This window comes from Macrotis lagotis, chromosome X (assembly GCF_037893015.1).
Source record: "Macrotis lagotis isolate mMagLag1 chromosome X, bilby.v1.9.chrom.fasta, whole genome shotgun sequence".
Classification (NCBI taxonomy): Eukaryota; Metazoa; Chordata; class Mammalia; order Peramelemorphia; family Peramelidae; genus Macrotis; species Macrotis lagotis.
Genome location: NC_133666.1, coordinates 643,610,409 through 643,626,955, shown reverse-complemented (window position 1 = coordinate 643,626,955; position 16,547 = coordinate 643,610,409). Strand labels below are relative to the sequence as shown.

Sequence of the window (16,547 nt, the reverse complement as noted above, 5' to 3'; positions counted from 1 at the left end):
GTACAGGGAAGCTAGGGTTGGATTTTTACAGAAAGATGATGGGAGATAGGTCTCGGTAGAGAGAACACATGGAGGGGCAGAGTGGAGCCTAGGCAAAAGATTCACTCTTTGTTTTGGTTAATAAATATTTATTGATCGATTGGCTCTGAAATTGGAGATGGAAGTTGCTAGGTCTGGGATGTCCTTTGCCTTCCATTGTTTCTCTGGATTCCCCCAGACCAGCCGGGACATCTGCTGTGTAATCTTCGCTATCTTCAATGTGATTTGGTCTACACTGTTTCTGGAGGAGTGGAAGCGCCGTGGGGCTGAGTTTGCCTATAAGTGGGGAACTTTGGACACCCCTGGAGAAGCCATTGAGGAACCCCGACCCCAGTTCAGGGTGAGTTGCTCACTCTCCTTCCCTCCCCCTTCTCCTAGGATCACCTGGGCCCCATCCTAGGCACTTGAGGGAATGGGAGCAAACCCTGCCTTGCCTTTAGGGGGCTGGGTGGGGACACAGAGATTAGACCTCGTGGCCCTTGGAGAGAAGGATGTGCCTGATACTGACTCAGAGGGGAAAGCAGTTTGGAGGCTGGAGGGAGGCTGCCCGGAGGAGATGGTGGAGCTGGGCTGGAGAAGGGCATTGCAGGGATCCTTATCAGGGCCAGCACTCAGCCAATATAGTGTGATAGGAGAAGCAGGATCCGTCCTCTCCTGGGCCCCAGGCTCCTCCCGTAAAATGACGTGGCTGGTCTCTAAGATGGTCCTTGAGGCTTCTTTCAGCTAAATTCCATGGTCCTAGTAAAGTTAGGATAGGGGAAAGGTTAAGGCTGGACAGCAAAGGGCCTTGAATATCAGCTGGCTGTTTACTTCTCAGAATTAGGGCTCCCCTTGGAAGCTCTAGAAAGTACCTGAGCAGCCGGGACCATATGCTGGTCTCAACACTGCCTTTCTCTACAGGGTGTTCGACGGATCAGTCCTGTGACCAATGCCGAGGAATTTTATTACCCACCCTGGAAGCGACTCCTTTTCCAGCTACTGGTTAGTCTGCCAGTGTGTGCCACCTGCCTCATCGGGGGCTTCCTGCTCATGCTCGGCTGCTTCCAGCTGCAGGTGAGATACCTTTCCACCTCCCCTCCCCAGTCCAGGGACCCACCTCAGCCTCAGGCAAAGCCCCAATTCCAACTCCAGACTGAATCTTGGCCCCAGCCCCACATTGTACCCAGGATCCCAACCCTAATTCCAGTTTAACTCAAGGACCTCAAGCCCAGGCGGAGCCTTGACTCTAAACCCAGATTAAGTCTGGGACCATAGTTCCAAACTGAGCCTATGCCTAGCCCCAGACCGAAGCCAAGGCTTCAGCATCAAGCTGATGACAACCCTAGGCTAAATCTAGTAGTATCCCAGTTGCAAACTGATCCCCTCCCTGCCCTTAGTCCTGTCCTGACCCCTTTATTCCACCTGGCAGGAGCTGGTGCTCAGTGTGAAAGGGTTGCCACGCCTTGTCCGCTTCCTGCCCAAGATTGGCCTGGCCCTCTTGGTCAGTGCCTGTGCCGAGGCCTACAAGAAGCTTGCCTATTGGCTTAATGACATGGGTATGCAAGGGACCCCACCCCTGCCCAGACAGACTAAACTCCAGGGCCCCTTAGATATGGGGGGGGTAGTAAAAGGAGGGGAAAGGGAGGGACAGGTGCTTCCTGGGACTGTTGATTTCTTTTCCTTATGGACGTCAGAGTACCATGTGCTTTGATCCTAACCAGCTGAAAAGACTAGGGCAGAGCGCTAAGGATCTGTCTTCTGTTGGTCTTGTGACACAGAAGTGTCATCGCGAGACCCCTTAGTGCTCTGAGTACTTAGAACCTCAGACAGCCCAGAGCGCAGGTCAGCACATAAGGCTTTACCAAAAACACCCAGAAATTAGAGAGCCCAGAGGTGCCACCCATTCTATACTGGTCTTCCAGAGTTGCTTTTTTGGCTCCCCAGAAGTCTAAATTTTAGCTTCCTAAAAGGCCATCAACAATTACTTAGCCACTTTAGGAACATTAACCCTGAAACGGTGGATCTCTTTTTAACCCACTGCCTTCAGGCATCTATAGTGGGAGGAGAGCAGACGCTGTCCTCAGCCCTACTGGCAGCAGGTGCTGCCTTCCTATTCCCACAGCTCAACTACTCTGCCTCTGATTGTGTTAATTGTGTGAGTGGGGGGTATCTATCCCTCTGGGGACCATGCAAGGCCCCAACTCCCCAGCCCTGGTACCTCTGCCCCACCTCACACCTCTCCCTTTGGCAGAGAACTACCGCCTACAGAGTGCCTATGAGAAACACCTCATCGTCAAGATTGTTTTGGTGAGTGAGGGGTTTTGCTGAGCCTCTGAGGCTATGCTCCAGCCCTAAGGGCCTCCAAACTAGGGACTTTTCTAGAGCTTTCTGACCCCAAAGTCTCTGTCCCCACATAATCAACTGATCCGATCATTGCACCCAAATTGGAATGCACACAGACCCCCCAAAGGCCCAGATACCTTGTTGGGCTCTGTCTCTGGGCCCCTATATCAAGTCGAAGGTTCAGTTCTTCTCCATTCTGTGATCCTGGTTGTTCTGCCTAGTGCTCGCTACAGTGTGGGAGAAACCGGGAAGGGGGGAGAAGAGCTGGTTATTTAAATTTAAGCTTCAGTTTCTGCTGCCCAGAGGAGAGACAGTGCTGTGGGCTGGAGTCATTGGGGAGGTCTTTCTGAAGGATGCTTAGGGTTTGGAGAGCTGAGACCCTGGGGAGGATATTCTAGACTGAGGGAAGAAGGGAGTGAGCCCGGTGCTTGCGGAGGTTGGCAGGGGGCCTGGCCTGGCCAGGTGGAATGTCCTTGCTTTCCTCAAGGTCCTGGGCTCCCCAGACTCAGTCCAGCCCCTCAGCCCCCCTCTCTCCCACCCTACCCTCCACCCCAGTTCCAGTTTGTAAATTCGTACCTGAGTCTTTTCTACATCGGTTTCTACCTCAAGGACATGGAGAGGCTGAAGGAGGTAAGAGACCCCCATGACCTTGGCCTGAACTTTGATCCTTTTGGCTCCCAATTGGGCTCCCATCCCTGGCCCTTCTCCCCTGACCCTGACCTTGCCATCCCTGAGCCTCTCTCTGGTAGATGGAACAAGGGAGCCAGGGAGCCAGCTACCAGGGCAAGCCCAAGACCCACCTTGAGCCACACCTACTCCAGTCCTCCATCAACCTCATCCTTTGCTCCCAGCTCCTCTCCATCTTCCCCTCTCCCTGTTTCTTAGTCTCCTCCCTCTCCTCTCTCCCAGTGACTTCCTGAGCCCCTCCTCTCCTCTTTGCCTGTTTCTCTGTCTGTCTCTCTGTCTGTCCTGCCATCCGTCCTGTCCCTATGTCCGTCCCTCCACAGCTCCTGCTCATCCTCTCTCTCTCCCAAAGCCTGGAGCGCCAGCTCCGAGCGGCTGTCGTCCCCTACGCTGCCCTCCGTCTCCAGCTTCTCCTCTTCTCCTTCCAGGGCCTCCTGGCTCTGGCCAAGGCCAGAGTACGGGCTGGCGTAGGTGGGGTCATGCTGAGGGTGTGGCCAGCAAGGCCAGTGATGGGGATGGGCAGGCTGGGAGCTAGGCGCTAGAAGGAAGGGGTATGGAGATGGGGTGGGGTGGGGAGAAGTGCCCACTGACCAAGTGTTTGGGCGTACTGAAGCCCAGGCCCTTGGTAAAGGAGGGAAGGCATCTTGTGGGGTTTCCTACACATTTTTTTTCCATTTTTCACTCCCTGGGAAAGAAGGAGCACCCTTGGGGCTATGGAACTCAAGAGAAACTGAGGCTCAGAATGGGAAAAATGATTTTGGCCAACATCACTTGGGAATTAAAGAGAGGGTGAACCTAAAGTCACACTAGTGAACTGTAATAGGCTTCCCTCCATGGGGTGCTCCCTTTCCCCTCCCCAGCTGCCCCTTCCTCCTTCCCCTGGACCCTAACAACGCTGCCTCTTTCTCCCCTAGATGTTAGCTACCCTGCTTATCACCCGTCAGTTCCTGCAGAATATCCGGGAGGTACTACAGCCCCACCTGTACCGCCGGCTGACCAGTGGAGACCTGAGTGCCCGCACCATCTGGGAATTCTCCAAGACTTTCCTGCAGCTGCTCACTCACAGGCCTCCTGTCCCGGAGGTCCGGCCCCGAGAGCCACTGGCAGGGCCACCTGAGCCCAGGGCCCAGGAGGGCAGTGGCGGTGGGGGCCGGAAATGCCTCAATGGGGGCTGTGGGGTCCCTGAGGAGGAGGAGGAGGAGCGGCGGAGACGGGCTGGAGAGGGTGGGGAAGAGGCGGGTGGTGGTGGTGGTGGGGAGGAGGAGGAGGAGGAAGAGGAGGAGGAAGAGGAAGACGATGATGAAGAAGAAAGCCTTCTGGACTGCGGCCTAAAGCTAAGGAAGGTGAGCTTTGCTGAGCGAGCTGAGCGGCAGCGACGGGCAGGTCCGACAGGTCCTGAGAACTTCCTGGAAGAGGGTAGCCCAACCATGGTGGACAAAGGCCTGGACCCCACAGCCGTGTTTGCCTTGTGTGAAGATGAAGAGGACGCTGAGGAGCCTTCAGACAGTCCTGGACGGGAACCCCTCGAAGCACCCGGGAGCCTGCGAGGGGAGCGGCCTGGTGGGGAGGGCCGAGACCAGGGTCCCGGTGATGACGAGGCCGAGGCCTCGGGCCCTGGGGAGGACAAGCGGCGGAAGCAAAACCGCACATCTTGGATCGACCCACCTGAGGAAGACTATTCCCCTCAACTGACCCAGGCCGAGCTAGAGAGCTGTATGAAAAAATATGAGGTGAGTCCTCTGGAAAGGGCCTCGGGCAGGAAGAGCCCCTAGTCTCTAAGGGGAATGACCAGACCAAGGCACCCCATGGAGCCAGAAGGGTTGGGGGCCTTCTGAGAGAGCAACACAGCCGGGACAAAGCTGAGAGATGGGCAGCTGGGGTCGGCTGGGGATGACAGAGGGGAAGACCCTGGGCCGAGAGCTGGCTGGTCTCTAAGGATGTCCAGACCTCGGTCCAGACTCATCTTCCTGAGTTCCAAGTGTCGGCAGACTCTTCCTAGTGGTGTGACCCTAGACGTGTCACTTCACCCGGTTTGCCTCAGTTTCCTCATCTGTTCAATGAGCTGGAGAAGGAAATGGCAAATCACTAGGATGTCTGTTAAGAAAAGTTCAAGTGAGCTGTGAAGTCAGGCTCGATTGAAGAACAACAAAAACAAGTTGACCAGGGGCAGCCAGGTGGCTCAGTGGATAGAGCACCTGCCCTGGAGTCAGGAGGACCTGGGTTCAAATCTGGTCTCAGACACTTAATAATTACCTAGCTGTGTGGCCTTGGGCAAGCCACTTAACCCTGTTTGCCTTGCAAAAAAAAAAAAATACAAAAGCAAAGGTCGTCCAGCTGCCCAGCTGGACTATTGTTCTGCTCTAGTGGGTAGAGGAGGGGCCTGGGCAGGAAGGGGACGGGACACACCTGTCTGTGTTGAAGTCTCCCTGTGGCACCCCCTCCCACCCCCCAGGACCCTTTCCAGGACTACCAGGAGATGTTTGTACAGTTCGGCTACGTGGTGCTCTTCTCCTCGGCCTTCCCCCTGGCTGCCCTTTGTGCCCTAGTCAACAATCTCATCGAGATACGTAGCGATGCCTTCAAGCTCTGTACAGGACTCCAACGGCCCTTTGGGCAGCGTGTTGATAGCATTGGGCAGTGGCAGGTGATTCATGCGGGCAGAGCCTGCAGTCAGGGCTCCGGACAGCCCTAGCTAGGCCTGCCAAGGAGCATAGTGAGGATGGGCATTCAGGGTTGAGGGGGGAGGGAGTGGTCTCCCTGAATGAGTGAGGCCCCAGAGCAAAGCTGCCTGGAGGAACCACGGGGGTGGAGATTTACTGAGATGTGGGAACTCACTGACAGACAAGAAGGGCCCTGGGAGAGGGGCAAGTCAATAGGATGGGGGCTCAATGAGGGGGCTTGGGGAGGAGTCCAGGGACATGGGGCAATCAGGAGGATGGGGCTCGCTGACAGGGTTCAGGAAGAAGGGCCCAGGGAGAGGGGATCGGGGATCACTGAGCGGGCTCAGGGAGAAAGGACCAGGGAAATGGATCAGTCAGTGGGATGGGGGTTCAGAGAAGGACCCAGGGAGATGGGTCAGTTGCTGGGACAAGGGCTCACTGAAGGGGTTCAGGAAGAAGGGAAGTTGGGAAAGAAGGGATTTGGGCCAGTCCCAACAGATTTGGGCCTGCTCCTGCTGGGACTGACATTCCTCTCCTTGTCCTTGACCCTGCAGAAGGTGATGGAGGCAATGGGCATCCTGGCCATCGTGGTGAACTGCTATCTGATTGGTCAGTGTGGACAGCTTCAGCGTCTTTTCCCATGGCTGAGCCCAGAGGCCGCCATCATCTCCGTGGTCGTGTTGGAGGTACGTGGCTAGCCCTGGCTTCTGAGGGCAGTGGGCAGTCCTGACACCCTCCCTGGAGACATAGATTGGGGGAAGGGGCAGTCCCCGGTCCTCCAGGTCTTGGCCATCTGGCTCATGGTATCCATTCCCCTCCCAAACCCAACCCAGGTCAACTTTGTTTCTGTATGGTGCTGGAAAGCTGGGCCCAGCTTCGTATTGGGGAGGGCTCTTGATCACTCAGGGACTCCTCCCCGCTGACATCTGTCTCTCCCTCCTGCTCTCACCGCCCCGGGTCACAGCACTTTGCCCTGTTCCTGAAGTACCTCATCCAGGCAGCCATCCCCGACATCCCTGCCTGGGTAGCTGAGGAGATGGCCAAGCTGGAACACCAAAGGCGAGAGGCCTTCAAGGTGAGAACATCTCCAGCTCCGGTCCCTGCTGTCCCCAGTCCCCTATTCTCACTCTTCAGAATGGGATACCCAGCCCTTTCAGAGTGGACGGGATCCATGCCCCCACCCAGGCTTAGCTCCCCTTGTGGTTGGGGTCGCCGATGCCAGATCCCTCCCAGGGATTCCCCTCTCTAATTCATCTTTCTCATTCCTCAATGTCCCGGCAAATGTTCCCATCTACCATTCCTCATCTTCCCCAGAACCCTATTCTCTCATCACCTCCCAGTCTCATCTACTGACCCTCATACTCAGCCCCCCCAAAACCACTATTCCCCCTTATTTCTCATCTCCCAAACCCTGGTTGTCAATCTCCCTCCAACACCGGACCCTCATCAGTTCCCCCTCCTGTCTGGTCTTGCACATCCATCCACACAATTCTTCAATTCTCCTAATCCTGTCCCATCGATGCCCTTTCTTCTTCCAATTTGTGCTTGTGCCCCAAACCTCTTCTAATGCTTCCTACCTTCCAATTTGACTCCCTTGACCTCTAATGTCTGGTTTCCTTGGAACATCATCCCATTTCCCCCCCATCCCCCCCATCTGGACCTCAGAGGTCCAGCCTTGCGCCCTGACTCTGCTCATCCCCTTGGCTATCCCTAGAAACATGAGCGTCAGGCTCAGCATCACTATCAGCAGCAGCAACGACGAAGGCGGGAGGAGGAAGAGCGGCAAAGACACGCGGAGCACCATGCTCGACGGGAACGTGAGGCTGGGCGTGAGGAAGGCCGGGCTGAGGGCAGCGGTCCTGATCTTGCCCCTGAGAAAGCACCAGCCAAGGCCAAGGGTGGGCCCGGCCCAGATCGGCCCAAAAGGCCAGGCTCCCTGCTCGCCCCCAACAATGTCATGAAACTCAAGCACATGATCCCCCTCCAGGGGAAGTTTCTGTCCTCATCCTCTTCGTCATCCTCATCCTCTGCAGGGGGTGCCGGCCCAGCTACCCGTCAGCCTCAGGCACCCTCACCCACGGGAGAAAACCGCCTGCCTGCCTTCCTCAGCTTTAAGTTTCTCAAGTCGCCGGAAGCCAAGCGAGACCAAGAGCGCAGCCACTCGCCTCCCAAGCCCTTCCATGCCGGCAAACTCTTCCCCTTTGGGGGCCGGGCAGAGTCCGCCACTGCATCTAACGGGGCAGGCGGGGGGCAGGTGCGACCCGACAGCGCTCCCAGCAAGGCCCAGCGCCCCGGGCTGGCAGATGAGGCCGGTGGGGAGGAGCCAGATGCCCGTGCAGAGGACGAAGGCTCAGGTCATAAGCTCTAACTTGGGGTGGGGTGGGGACCTAGGGGACACCTGGGTCCCAGCTAGGAGAGGATGGAGGGGCAGGTGCAAGGATAAATGGGGCTTGGCTGGGGAGGGGAGAAGCCATAGGTTCCCCCCTGCTGCATTTGACCCCATGGAGGTGAGAGGGTATGGGAGCTTTGGGTTACCCCAATCCCTTTGTGTAGGGGCAGCTCCTTGAACCCAGGGTCCCCCAGGGACAAAGGCACTTATTGCCTCTTCCTTTTGTTTTTCCTCAGTCTCTGTGCTAGAACCTCTGGGTACTGGTTTCAAAGAGACAATACAGGGGTGGCCTGGAGAGCAGCCCCTCCCCATTTCCTGCCCTGCCCGCCCAGGACAGGCCACCCCCGCATGGCTGACCTGCCCACCTCCATGGCCTTCCCTCCCCCCACCTCTATGCAAACCCCAGCGCCCCCAGCTCCTCAGCTGGGCTGGCCCAGGGACCTGTCCTCTGGGAGGAGACCTTAATCAGGGAGAAGGGGCTAGTTGGGAGTGGTCAGTCAGTCAACAACCAAGATTTAGACCCAGCCAGGCCATGGGCAGGAAGAGGGCCTCCCCCCGGCCACGGGTGACCAGAAGAGGGGGATTTTCATGTTAGTGCTTTTTGATTTGGCCACACCACTCTGTCCCCCTGCCCAGCAAAGCCTGAGCCGGAGGGGGAGAAGTGGGCCTGAGGTCTGCATCAAGACTACGGTTACCCGTTGGGAACCTTCCCTCCCCCATCCCCTGGTCTGGGAGGGGTGAGGAGCTTAGAGGCAGGGGCTGGACCCAATGAGCTTTCCCTGCCACCCCCCCACCCCGAGCCATTGACTAGAAGCAATAAAGCCTTTTTGGGGGGTGAGGGCAGGTCCCAACCCCACCCTGGCCCAGCTTCTTGGTGCTTGGTGCCAATAAGGGGGCACTGGGCTGTGGGCAGTGCTGGGTGGGGGTGGGCCCAGACTTTCTGGTTCAGGGAGGAGCTAAGTGGCTGTGAGGTGGAGCCTAGGAATCCCCTAAGAAGGAAACTCCACTCCTGACCCCAGATTGGGGAATGCCACTTGGTGCCCAGGGGCAGCTCGAAGGCTGAAAAGCCTGTCTGAAGCCAGTGTGAAGCAGGGGTAGTGCCAGCCAGGCCCTAGTCAAGCCCCCAAGGGCACTGCACTGGAACTGCCCCCTCTCCCCTTCCGCAGGGACAGCGCAGCCAGCTTCTGGTGTCCCCTCCCGTGCCCACCGCCGGAGCCCTGCACCACCACGCTGCTCCTGCCCACCATCACCTAACACGCCCCCGCCCACAGGCTGCTGGCAATGGGAGGGCCCCTGGAGTTGTGGGGGTGAGGGGAGTGCAACTAGAGAAGAGGGCCATGGAGCCGAGTGCCCGCCCTGTGCCCGGGCCCCAGGGAGCCCTGCCTGGGTCCCACCCCCACTCCCTGCACCCCCCGCTCAGGGTGATGACAGCTTCTCCAGTCCCCCGCTCCCAGGGCCCTGCCCTCTGCCCCCAGCTGACAGCCCCACTCCCAGTCCCAGCCCCCAAGCCATCTGCTGGCCAGCTGGGTGGCACTAGCCAGCCCCACTTCTTTCCCACTCTGCCCTCCACTCCTGAAGCCTAGGCTTTCCCTCATTCACATATGCAATATGAGTTATTAATGCAAGGAGCTACGGCTGAGCATGACAAGAGGCTGGCCGGCCTGTCCTCTCCAGGCCAGGGGAGGGAGTGGTGGAGTGGCTTAGGATGAAAGCCAGCCTAGCCTGGCTTGGCCAGTGGCCTGGGGGGTCAGGATCCTCCAGGCCTAATATGTTTCTCCCCAGCCACTCCCTAGGGCTCTGAGGGTTGGCCACTGTTCAGAGGCGAAGAGGAAAAGGCAAGTTTTTTTGCCGTCTTCTTTCTTTCAATCCAGAAGGAAATACCTAACGGGGATTATTTTGATTTCTTCTTAATTTATTTTGTCATATTTTTGTAAACTTTGCAGAAATGCAATAAAAATATATTTCAACAAACCTGTCTGGTGGAAAGATGGTAAGCGACTCTTGGAGCATCCTAAGGTCTGCCTCTTTCACTCGGGTTCCCTCCCTCTTATCCTTCGACCAAGAAGCCTTTCATTCTAACCCCACGTCTAGTCATGCACAACCCAAACTCCATTCAACACTGCCACCCCCAACAGCTGGCATTTCTTCATGGCTCAACCCCAAGCATTCTAAAACCCAGTGTTGGGTCTGCGACCAGGGAGTGAGCCCAGAAAACAGGTCCAAACCAAGGATTATGATGTGTCCTCCTCCCTCTTTCCCACCGGGGCCTGGACCCAACCTGGATGACTGGACAAAAACTTTTATCCACGAAGCAGCTCCCTTCCCCCATCCCCTAATTTCTTTTAGCCCTGCCCTGCTTCTGCTTTCTGGCCTCTGGAACCTGGTGAACCTGGAGGTAGGCTGGCCCCAAGCCCAGGATCCTTAGAGGCCCCTAGAATTCACCATGGGGGAGCTACAGAAGAATCGTATTTCTGCTCTGTGGGCATGAGGGTAGGAACGGGATATCGGGGGGGGGGGGCATACCCAAAGCTGCCATACTCAAAAATCCTTTGCTTGCCTTTCTCCACCCTAAAGCCAACCTCACCTGTTCCTAAGGAGGAGGGCTGAAAAGAAAGAAATTATTTTTATTGTCTTAGCCCAAATACAGAAAAAGAGTTGAGAAGTGATAGCGAGGCATGTTTCAGTCAAGTGCAAGGAATTTCCTAACCACTAGAGCTATCTGGCACAGGAACAGGCTGCCCTGAAAGGTAGCGAGTTCCCCGTCGGTGCAAGCATTCAGGCAGAAGCCGGATGACATTTGGGAATAAAGTGATCAGACTAGCTGACTGCTTAGGTTACTTCTAAGTGCTGGACATAGCAAGATGTCCTTAGTGTGATAGACGATTGCCACAGAATGAAACCCCAGACCCCGACATTCCTTCTCCCCAGCAGGATCCTCCTGGGATCTGGGCCTCCTCACATTATTAAAAGAACAACCCAGAGCAAGCAGGAGAGAACAGCACCATGTGTCCCACCCATGCTAGGGTGGTGGCAAGCAAAATCCCAGATTCAGAGTACATTAAGTCCCTACTTCAGGGTAAGGTATTGGGGGCAAAAAATCAAAAACAATAATCCTCAACTGTCCCCAACCTAAAGGATCTTCCATTCTATAATGTGGAATTCATATAGATGAATAAAAAAAAAATTAGCATCCTTCCCAGCCTGGACATTCTATGTTCAATTTAATTCAGCTGAACAAACATTTATTGCCTATGTTATTATTACTAGGAGCAAGGTATGGTGGTGCTAGACAAAGCAAAACAATACCTCCTGCCCTCGAGGAGCTTACATTCTCTTGGAAAAAATAGAATGCTGGCACAGACACTAGGAGAGATTCTGAGGGCAGAACCATTGTGGGGCAGATGGAGCAAAGATTTCCTGCTGCAGGAGTGTGGGGGTGGGAGGCAGAGGGAGTACCTGAGAAGGTGAAGAAAGCGAAGGCTCCTAACCAAGGGCAGAGGAAGTGAAGTCAGGTGTGCCAAGGCTCAGAGAGACAGAGGTGGAATACTGAATCCGGAGAATGGCAGATGAGTCCCATGTGGTTGGGACAGAAAACCATGTCATGAAGGGGAAAAATGGGAAGCCTTCTCCCAAGTCAGCCTTGACTTTCAGGGTTCTAAGGGGCCCCCTCCTTCCAGCCGTCTGTGTTCTAAGCTTCCCCTCAGCTCTAACATCCTGGGTTCTAAGGTTCCTCCCAACTGACATCCTGTGTTTTAAAGGGTTCTCCCAGTTCTAAGATTCCTCTCAGCTCTAACATTCTATGTTCTGAAGGGTTTTCTTCCAAGGTTCCTCCCAACTCTGACATCCTGTGTTCTGGAGTTCTCCCAGTTCTGACAGTCTTGTGTTCTAAAGAACCCCTCAGCTGTGACATTCCATATTCTAAGGGTGCTATGTAGTGTGCTCTGTATTGATGTTCTGTGCTATGTATTCTTCCTTCCAGGTAAGACATTCTTTTCTTTGTTCTGAGGTCCCTGCCACCCGACATCTGTGCCATTTTTTGCAGGTGGGGGAATCAGAACAGGGATAGGCAGAGGTTACATAGGAGCTGCCTTCACTGGAAGCCATTAAAAGACCTGCTGAATAGCATAGAATAATCTACTATCTCAGGAGATCTCAGCCATCAGTCCTTGGTTCCAGAAATCCCCAAGATTCCGAGCAACTTAGTGACCAAAGAACTATGCAGAGATCCATAAGGATTAAGTGAAGCTTCAGTTATCTTTGTGGGATCCAGAATGTAATTATAGAGAAATGAATGTGGCAAGCAATGAAAGTGGCAAGAAAGCATTGAGTTCCAGGTTATCAGAAATTTTTACTTTTTTGCCATCAATATTTACAGTTGGAAATCAATTCTTATCCACAACTAACCTGCCAACCTTCTTTACAAGAGGGCTGGATATTACCAGCAAGGAGCCAGGAAAGGGGGGCCCTTCTCTGCAAGTAGTGGTGGTACTATGAAAAGAGGCTTAGAACAAGTTTCTTCTCTTCCTTTCCCTGGGTCTCTATTTCCCCATTTATAAAAATCAAGGGTTTAGAAGTCATCTCTAAGATCTAGTCCAGCTCTAGTCCCTGAACACATAGGATTTAGAGATTAATGCCAAGCCATGGAGTGGTTCTTAGGAATCCTCAAATCTTGTCCATCAGTCATCCCTTTTTCCTTACAGAGCCTGAGTCCAGCGAGGAGCCCAGTTGGAAACCCCCTCAAGGAACCAGACACCCAGAACACGAGGATAGCACTTACTCATCCAGGTGGCATCTGCTGAGTCCCTTTCAGCCCTTCCTCATCTCTGTCCAGCCATTTCCCCTCATCTGCCACCATTCATGCCAGCCTCCAAAAGCAGGGTATATGGATCATAACCCCCACAGAGGCAATGTTGAAGACAAGAAGACCAAACCCTCAGTGTCCATGGAACCTATTAGGATTGGCTAGGTAAAAGTTCTCCTATTTAATTTTCAAGAGATTTCAAGGCTCACGTCAGTGTGGAATGGACAAAGATGGCCAGGTTCGGGCCTGCTTGGTCTTGCAAGGCCTTAGATCACCTGTGTCCAACCATAATTCAAGTCCCCAAGACTCCTTCCCCCACACTGGGAGCCAAGTGAGGCACAGAAAATAAAAAATGGGGTCTAATTTGTAAGGCATGGCCTCTTTTACCAATTCCTCTCCAAATGGTCCACTCTCCCCAGCTGTGTTGGCGTGGAGCTTATGTGGCAGGACGGACTCCAGGGGGGGACCCAGACCAATGTTGCCAGACCTCCTTTCAGGGGAGCTAGGGATACCTGTGACACAGGTACACTGGGGAAGAGAAAGGGATTTGGAGTCAGAAGACTGGGCTTAAACCCTCTCTCAGACACTCAGGATGATCTTGGGCGAGGCAATTCAGCTCTTGGAAACTCAGTTTTCTCATCTGTAAGCAGTAACGTCACATCGGAAGACAAGACTTCTATTCCCTCTCTTCACAGAAAGCACTCGGTAGACTTTGAAACATTAACAGGAATATAAGATTATATTACGAGAACTGCTTGGATGGGGAAACTCAAAGGATCTTCTAGTAGAACCTGGGAGCATTTTCAAGGTTTTCTCCCACAGGTTCCCTCTCAAGTTAAGCAGATGATCCCTCCCCAACCCCACCATGAAGGGGAAAACAGGCTGAACGAGGTCTGCCGAGTTTCCCATTAAGTTTGAATTCACCCATCACCACAGTACTGTGGAAGGATCAGTGGATCAAGAGTCAGAAGACATAAGTTCAAATCCCAGGTTCTTATGCCAATATCTTGTGTGTGGATGAGACACTGGCCACATCCCTTCCCCTCTCAGTCTCAGCTGTAAAAAGACTTTGGGACTGGATGATTTTATTGACCTTCAGAACTCCATTCCATTGTTGTAAGATTGAGGAAAGAGAGAGGGAGAGGGAAGGAAGAATCACTCAATCCAGCAGTCTTCCACTCCTACAGCAAGATATGGTTTTGACTGAAGACAAGGTAATGGCTTAGGGGACCCAAAGGCTTGTGTCCTTCCACTCCATGGAAAATAGAGGCTTCTGCAGGATCGACCTGAGAGCAGGTAGAGAGCGAGGCCTCTCAGTTCTCAGACTATATCCACCAGTACACACCACATTGACCCCTGCATGAGGGCTGGGATTTAACAGGGCCCAAGAATTTTTCAAGTACCAAGTGCCTCAGAAAGAAGCCTCCTGAGATGCACCCACTGAGCCAGAGGAGGGTGGGATCTCTCTTAAGAGTTGAGATCCCAAGAGACTGTCAGGAAACAAAAAGGGGTAAAGCCTGAAGCTCCCTGCCAGAACAAATTCAGGATCTGCCAGCTTTGTCTTCTAGGGAGGAGAAAAGCCAGCTGAGATGGGGTATGCTGACACTCCCTTCTCCACCACCCCCCAATCCCCCAACTTCCAGGAGGGTTGAATGCTTTCAGAGTTCCCTTCAAATTCAAGGAAGAGGGTGTGTGAGGCTCTCATTCCTGCTAACAGGCCAAAGCTGGGTCTTCTCAGGGAAACCCATTCCTATCTGCAGCACTGCAGAAAACTCAGTTTTATTCCCTCCAAACAGCAACACTCAGTATTCACTATCATTTCCATTATCTAGGATTTCAAAGTATTTCCTACGAGGTGATGGAGGTGGGGGAAAGGAGCCAGGTGATTCAGTCTCAGTCCATGTGGTGTCTGCAGATGCAGATCTTGTGCTTCTTGCAATCACATCTGCTCTTGGCTGAGGGACCCCTGGAGGCATTTTTCTCCAACCATCCACAGGCCACAAGGTGTGGTTTGGCTCCAGCTGTGGGGACAAGAGCCCTTCTGATGGCACTGCTATGTCTTTAAGGATTCCTCCTGTCCTTCCTCTAACCCCATTTCAGGGGGTAATGGCAGGCAAGATAGTCTGGAGGTTTTCCCCAGGGGAGTGACACACTTTGGAAGGCAAGTCCCAGTTTCGATGCGAGCCAGTTCTTTTCCTGGTTGCTGTGTGACAAGGTAGATCACCACCATCCCCAACCTGTCTTCCTGAGCTCAAGTGACCAATGGGGTTGGCCTAAACTGCCCAGGGCCTGCTGGGAAATTCTGTTCTTCCATTGAGTGAAGCTTCAAAGACCCACGGAAGAGCTTGTGACTGTGAATGTCTTTAGACAGTTATCACAGCTCAGCTCCCCTGTCCACAAAAAAATTCCAGCCCTGAGTGTAAAGTTCCCCTGAGCTGGGGAAACTTGGTAAAAATGGCCAGAGAGAGATGACAGACAACCAGACAATTCTCAGACTAAATGGCTCCCTCTGTGCCATATGTGCCAATTGTGCTGCCGATCAAATACTCAAGGTGGGATAAGAAACATCCTTTTATTGGATTGGAGAAGTTGAACACACCAGTCCTTATTAAAACGATGTTGGGGAAAAAGGTAAAAAAAAAAAAAGTTAATTGCAGCTTCCTGGAATGGTAACCCAAGCAGCTGGGGCACTTAGTACTGCCCAAACATGCAGCCTTTGCCAAGGGTCCAGAGGGCCTGAAAGAAGCCCACCATGAGCCTTCTAAACTGACCACCTCTATCAGGGAGGGGCCCAAGAGTTTTTGAGGTTAAGGGTGGAGCTGCACGCAAACCCAATGGCCTCCTATGGGCCCTGCCCCTGAGAGGAGACAGAGTGAGCTCCACAAGGTCCCAGAAGAAGCTTGTGGGGAAGGCCTGGAAGGCTCAGGCCACATGTTACCACACCCCCACCCAAGACCCTGGAACTAAGCAATGTCCCAGCCCTAGAGGGGCCAGACACAGAAGGCTGGACTTGGCTCCCACCTTTCCCAGCTACTTCCGAGTTAATTAAGTAACAGATCTAGTAAAACCTGGAAAAAAAAAGTGACCATGTATTTTTTTTTTAAAAAAAGCATCTACCAATGTTACACTACACCGTCTGATGACTTGCTTTTAACCATCACTCCATACATTTTACAACATAAATAAAAATTACGGAAATAAATACATTGGCTCCTATGAAGTCAGAAGTGGTTTGGGCTGCATAGTGCGGAGGGAAGGGGCTTACACACTGTGATGAAACAAGACAGGAAGCGCCTGTAGACAAGTTGTCGAGGAAAAGCAAGTGTCCTAAGTGTCTTCATTCATGTCCTGGCTGTCTGTCCTGGCAATTTTTCGGGGGGGCGCTGAACTCTCACCTTCTAGTTCTACTTGTTCCTGATCTCTCTTCTTTGCAGCATTCTGGGTAGGAGAAAAAGAGGAAGAAATGAGAACCCTAGGGACTGTGGGCAAGTCTGCTCTGGGCCTCGGGTTCATCTGCAAAGTGAGGAGACTGGACTAAATGATGTCCAGCAGTAGTTTGCATTGGATAGTTCCTAAGTCCCCTCTAAGTTCTGAGCTCTTGGCTTGATTCACTGGCCATGGTGATATTCCAAGACCTTTCTCATCACTACAT

General features: G+C 53.5%; 2 protein-coding genes across 3 annotated transcripts in view; one reads left to right on the top strand and one right to left on the bottom strand.

The window, feature by feature from the left end:
• Positions 1 to 16,364, top strand: part of ANO8 (anoctamin 8) — a 29,637-nt gene extending 13,273 nt beyond the window's left edge. Inside the window, exons 8-18 of the mRNA XM_074204465.1 lie at positions 218 to 379; positions 940 to 1,092; positions 1,448 to 1,574; positions 2,270 to 2,325; positions 2,917 to 2,991; positions 3,960 to 4,775; positions 5,498 to 5,689; positions 6,260 to 6,391; positions 6,670 to 6,780; positions 7,420 to 8,059; positions 9,261 to 16,364. Coding sequence (XP_074060566.1) covers positions 218 to 379; positions 940 to 1,092; positions 1,448 to 1,574; positions 2,270 to 2,325; positions 2,917 to 2,991; positions 3,960 to 4,775; positions 5,498 to 5,689; positions 6,260 to 6,391; positions 6,670 to 6,780; positions 7,420 to 8,059; positions 9,261 to 9,631 — 2,835 coding nt within the window. The 3' untranslated portion in view covers positions 9,632 to 16,364. The remainder of the gene's footprint in view (positions 1 to 217; positions 380 to 939; positions 1,093 to 1,447; positions 1,575 to 2,269; positions 2,326 to 2,916; positions 2,992 to 3,959; positions 4,776 to 5,497; positions 5,690 to 6,259; positions 6,392 to 6,669; positions 6,781 to 7,419; positions 8,060 to 9,260) is intronic.
• The window catches only part of DDA1 (DET1 and DDB1 associated 1), a 22,719-nt gene continuing 21,620 nt past the window's right edge, over positions 15,449 to 16,547 (bottom strand). For both annotated transcript variants that reach the window (XM_074204468.1, XM_074204466.1), the window contains exon 5: positions 15,449 to 16,333. In XM_074204468.1, the coding sequence (XP_074060569.1) occupies positions 16,223 to 16,333 (111 nt within the window). In that variant the 3' untranslated portion in view covers positions 15,449 to 16,222. The remainder of the gene's footprint in view (positions 16,334 to 16,547) is intronic.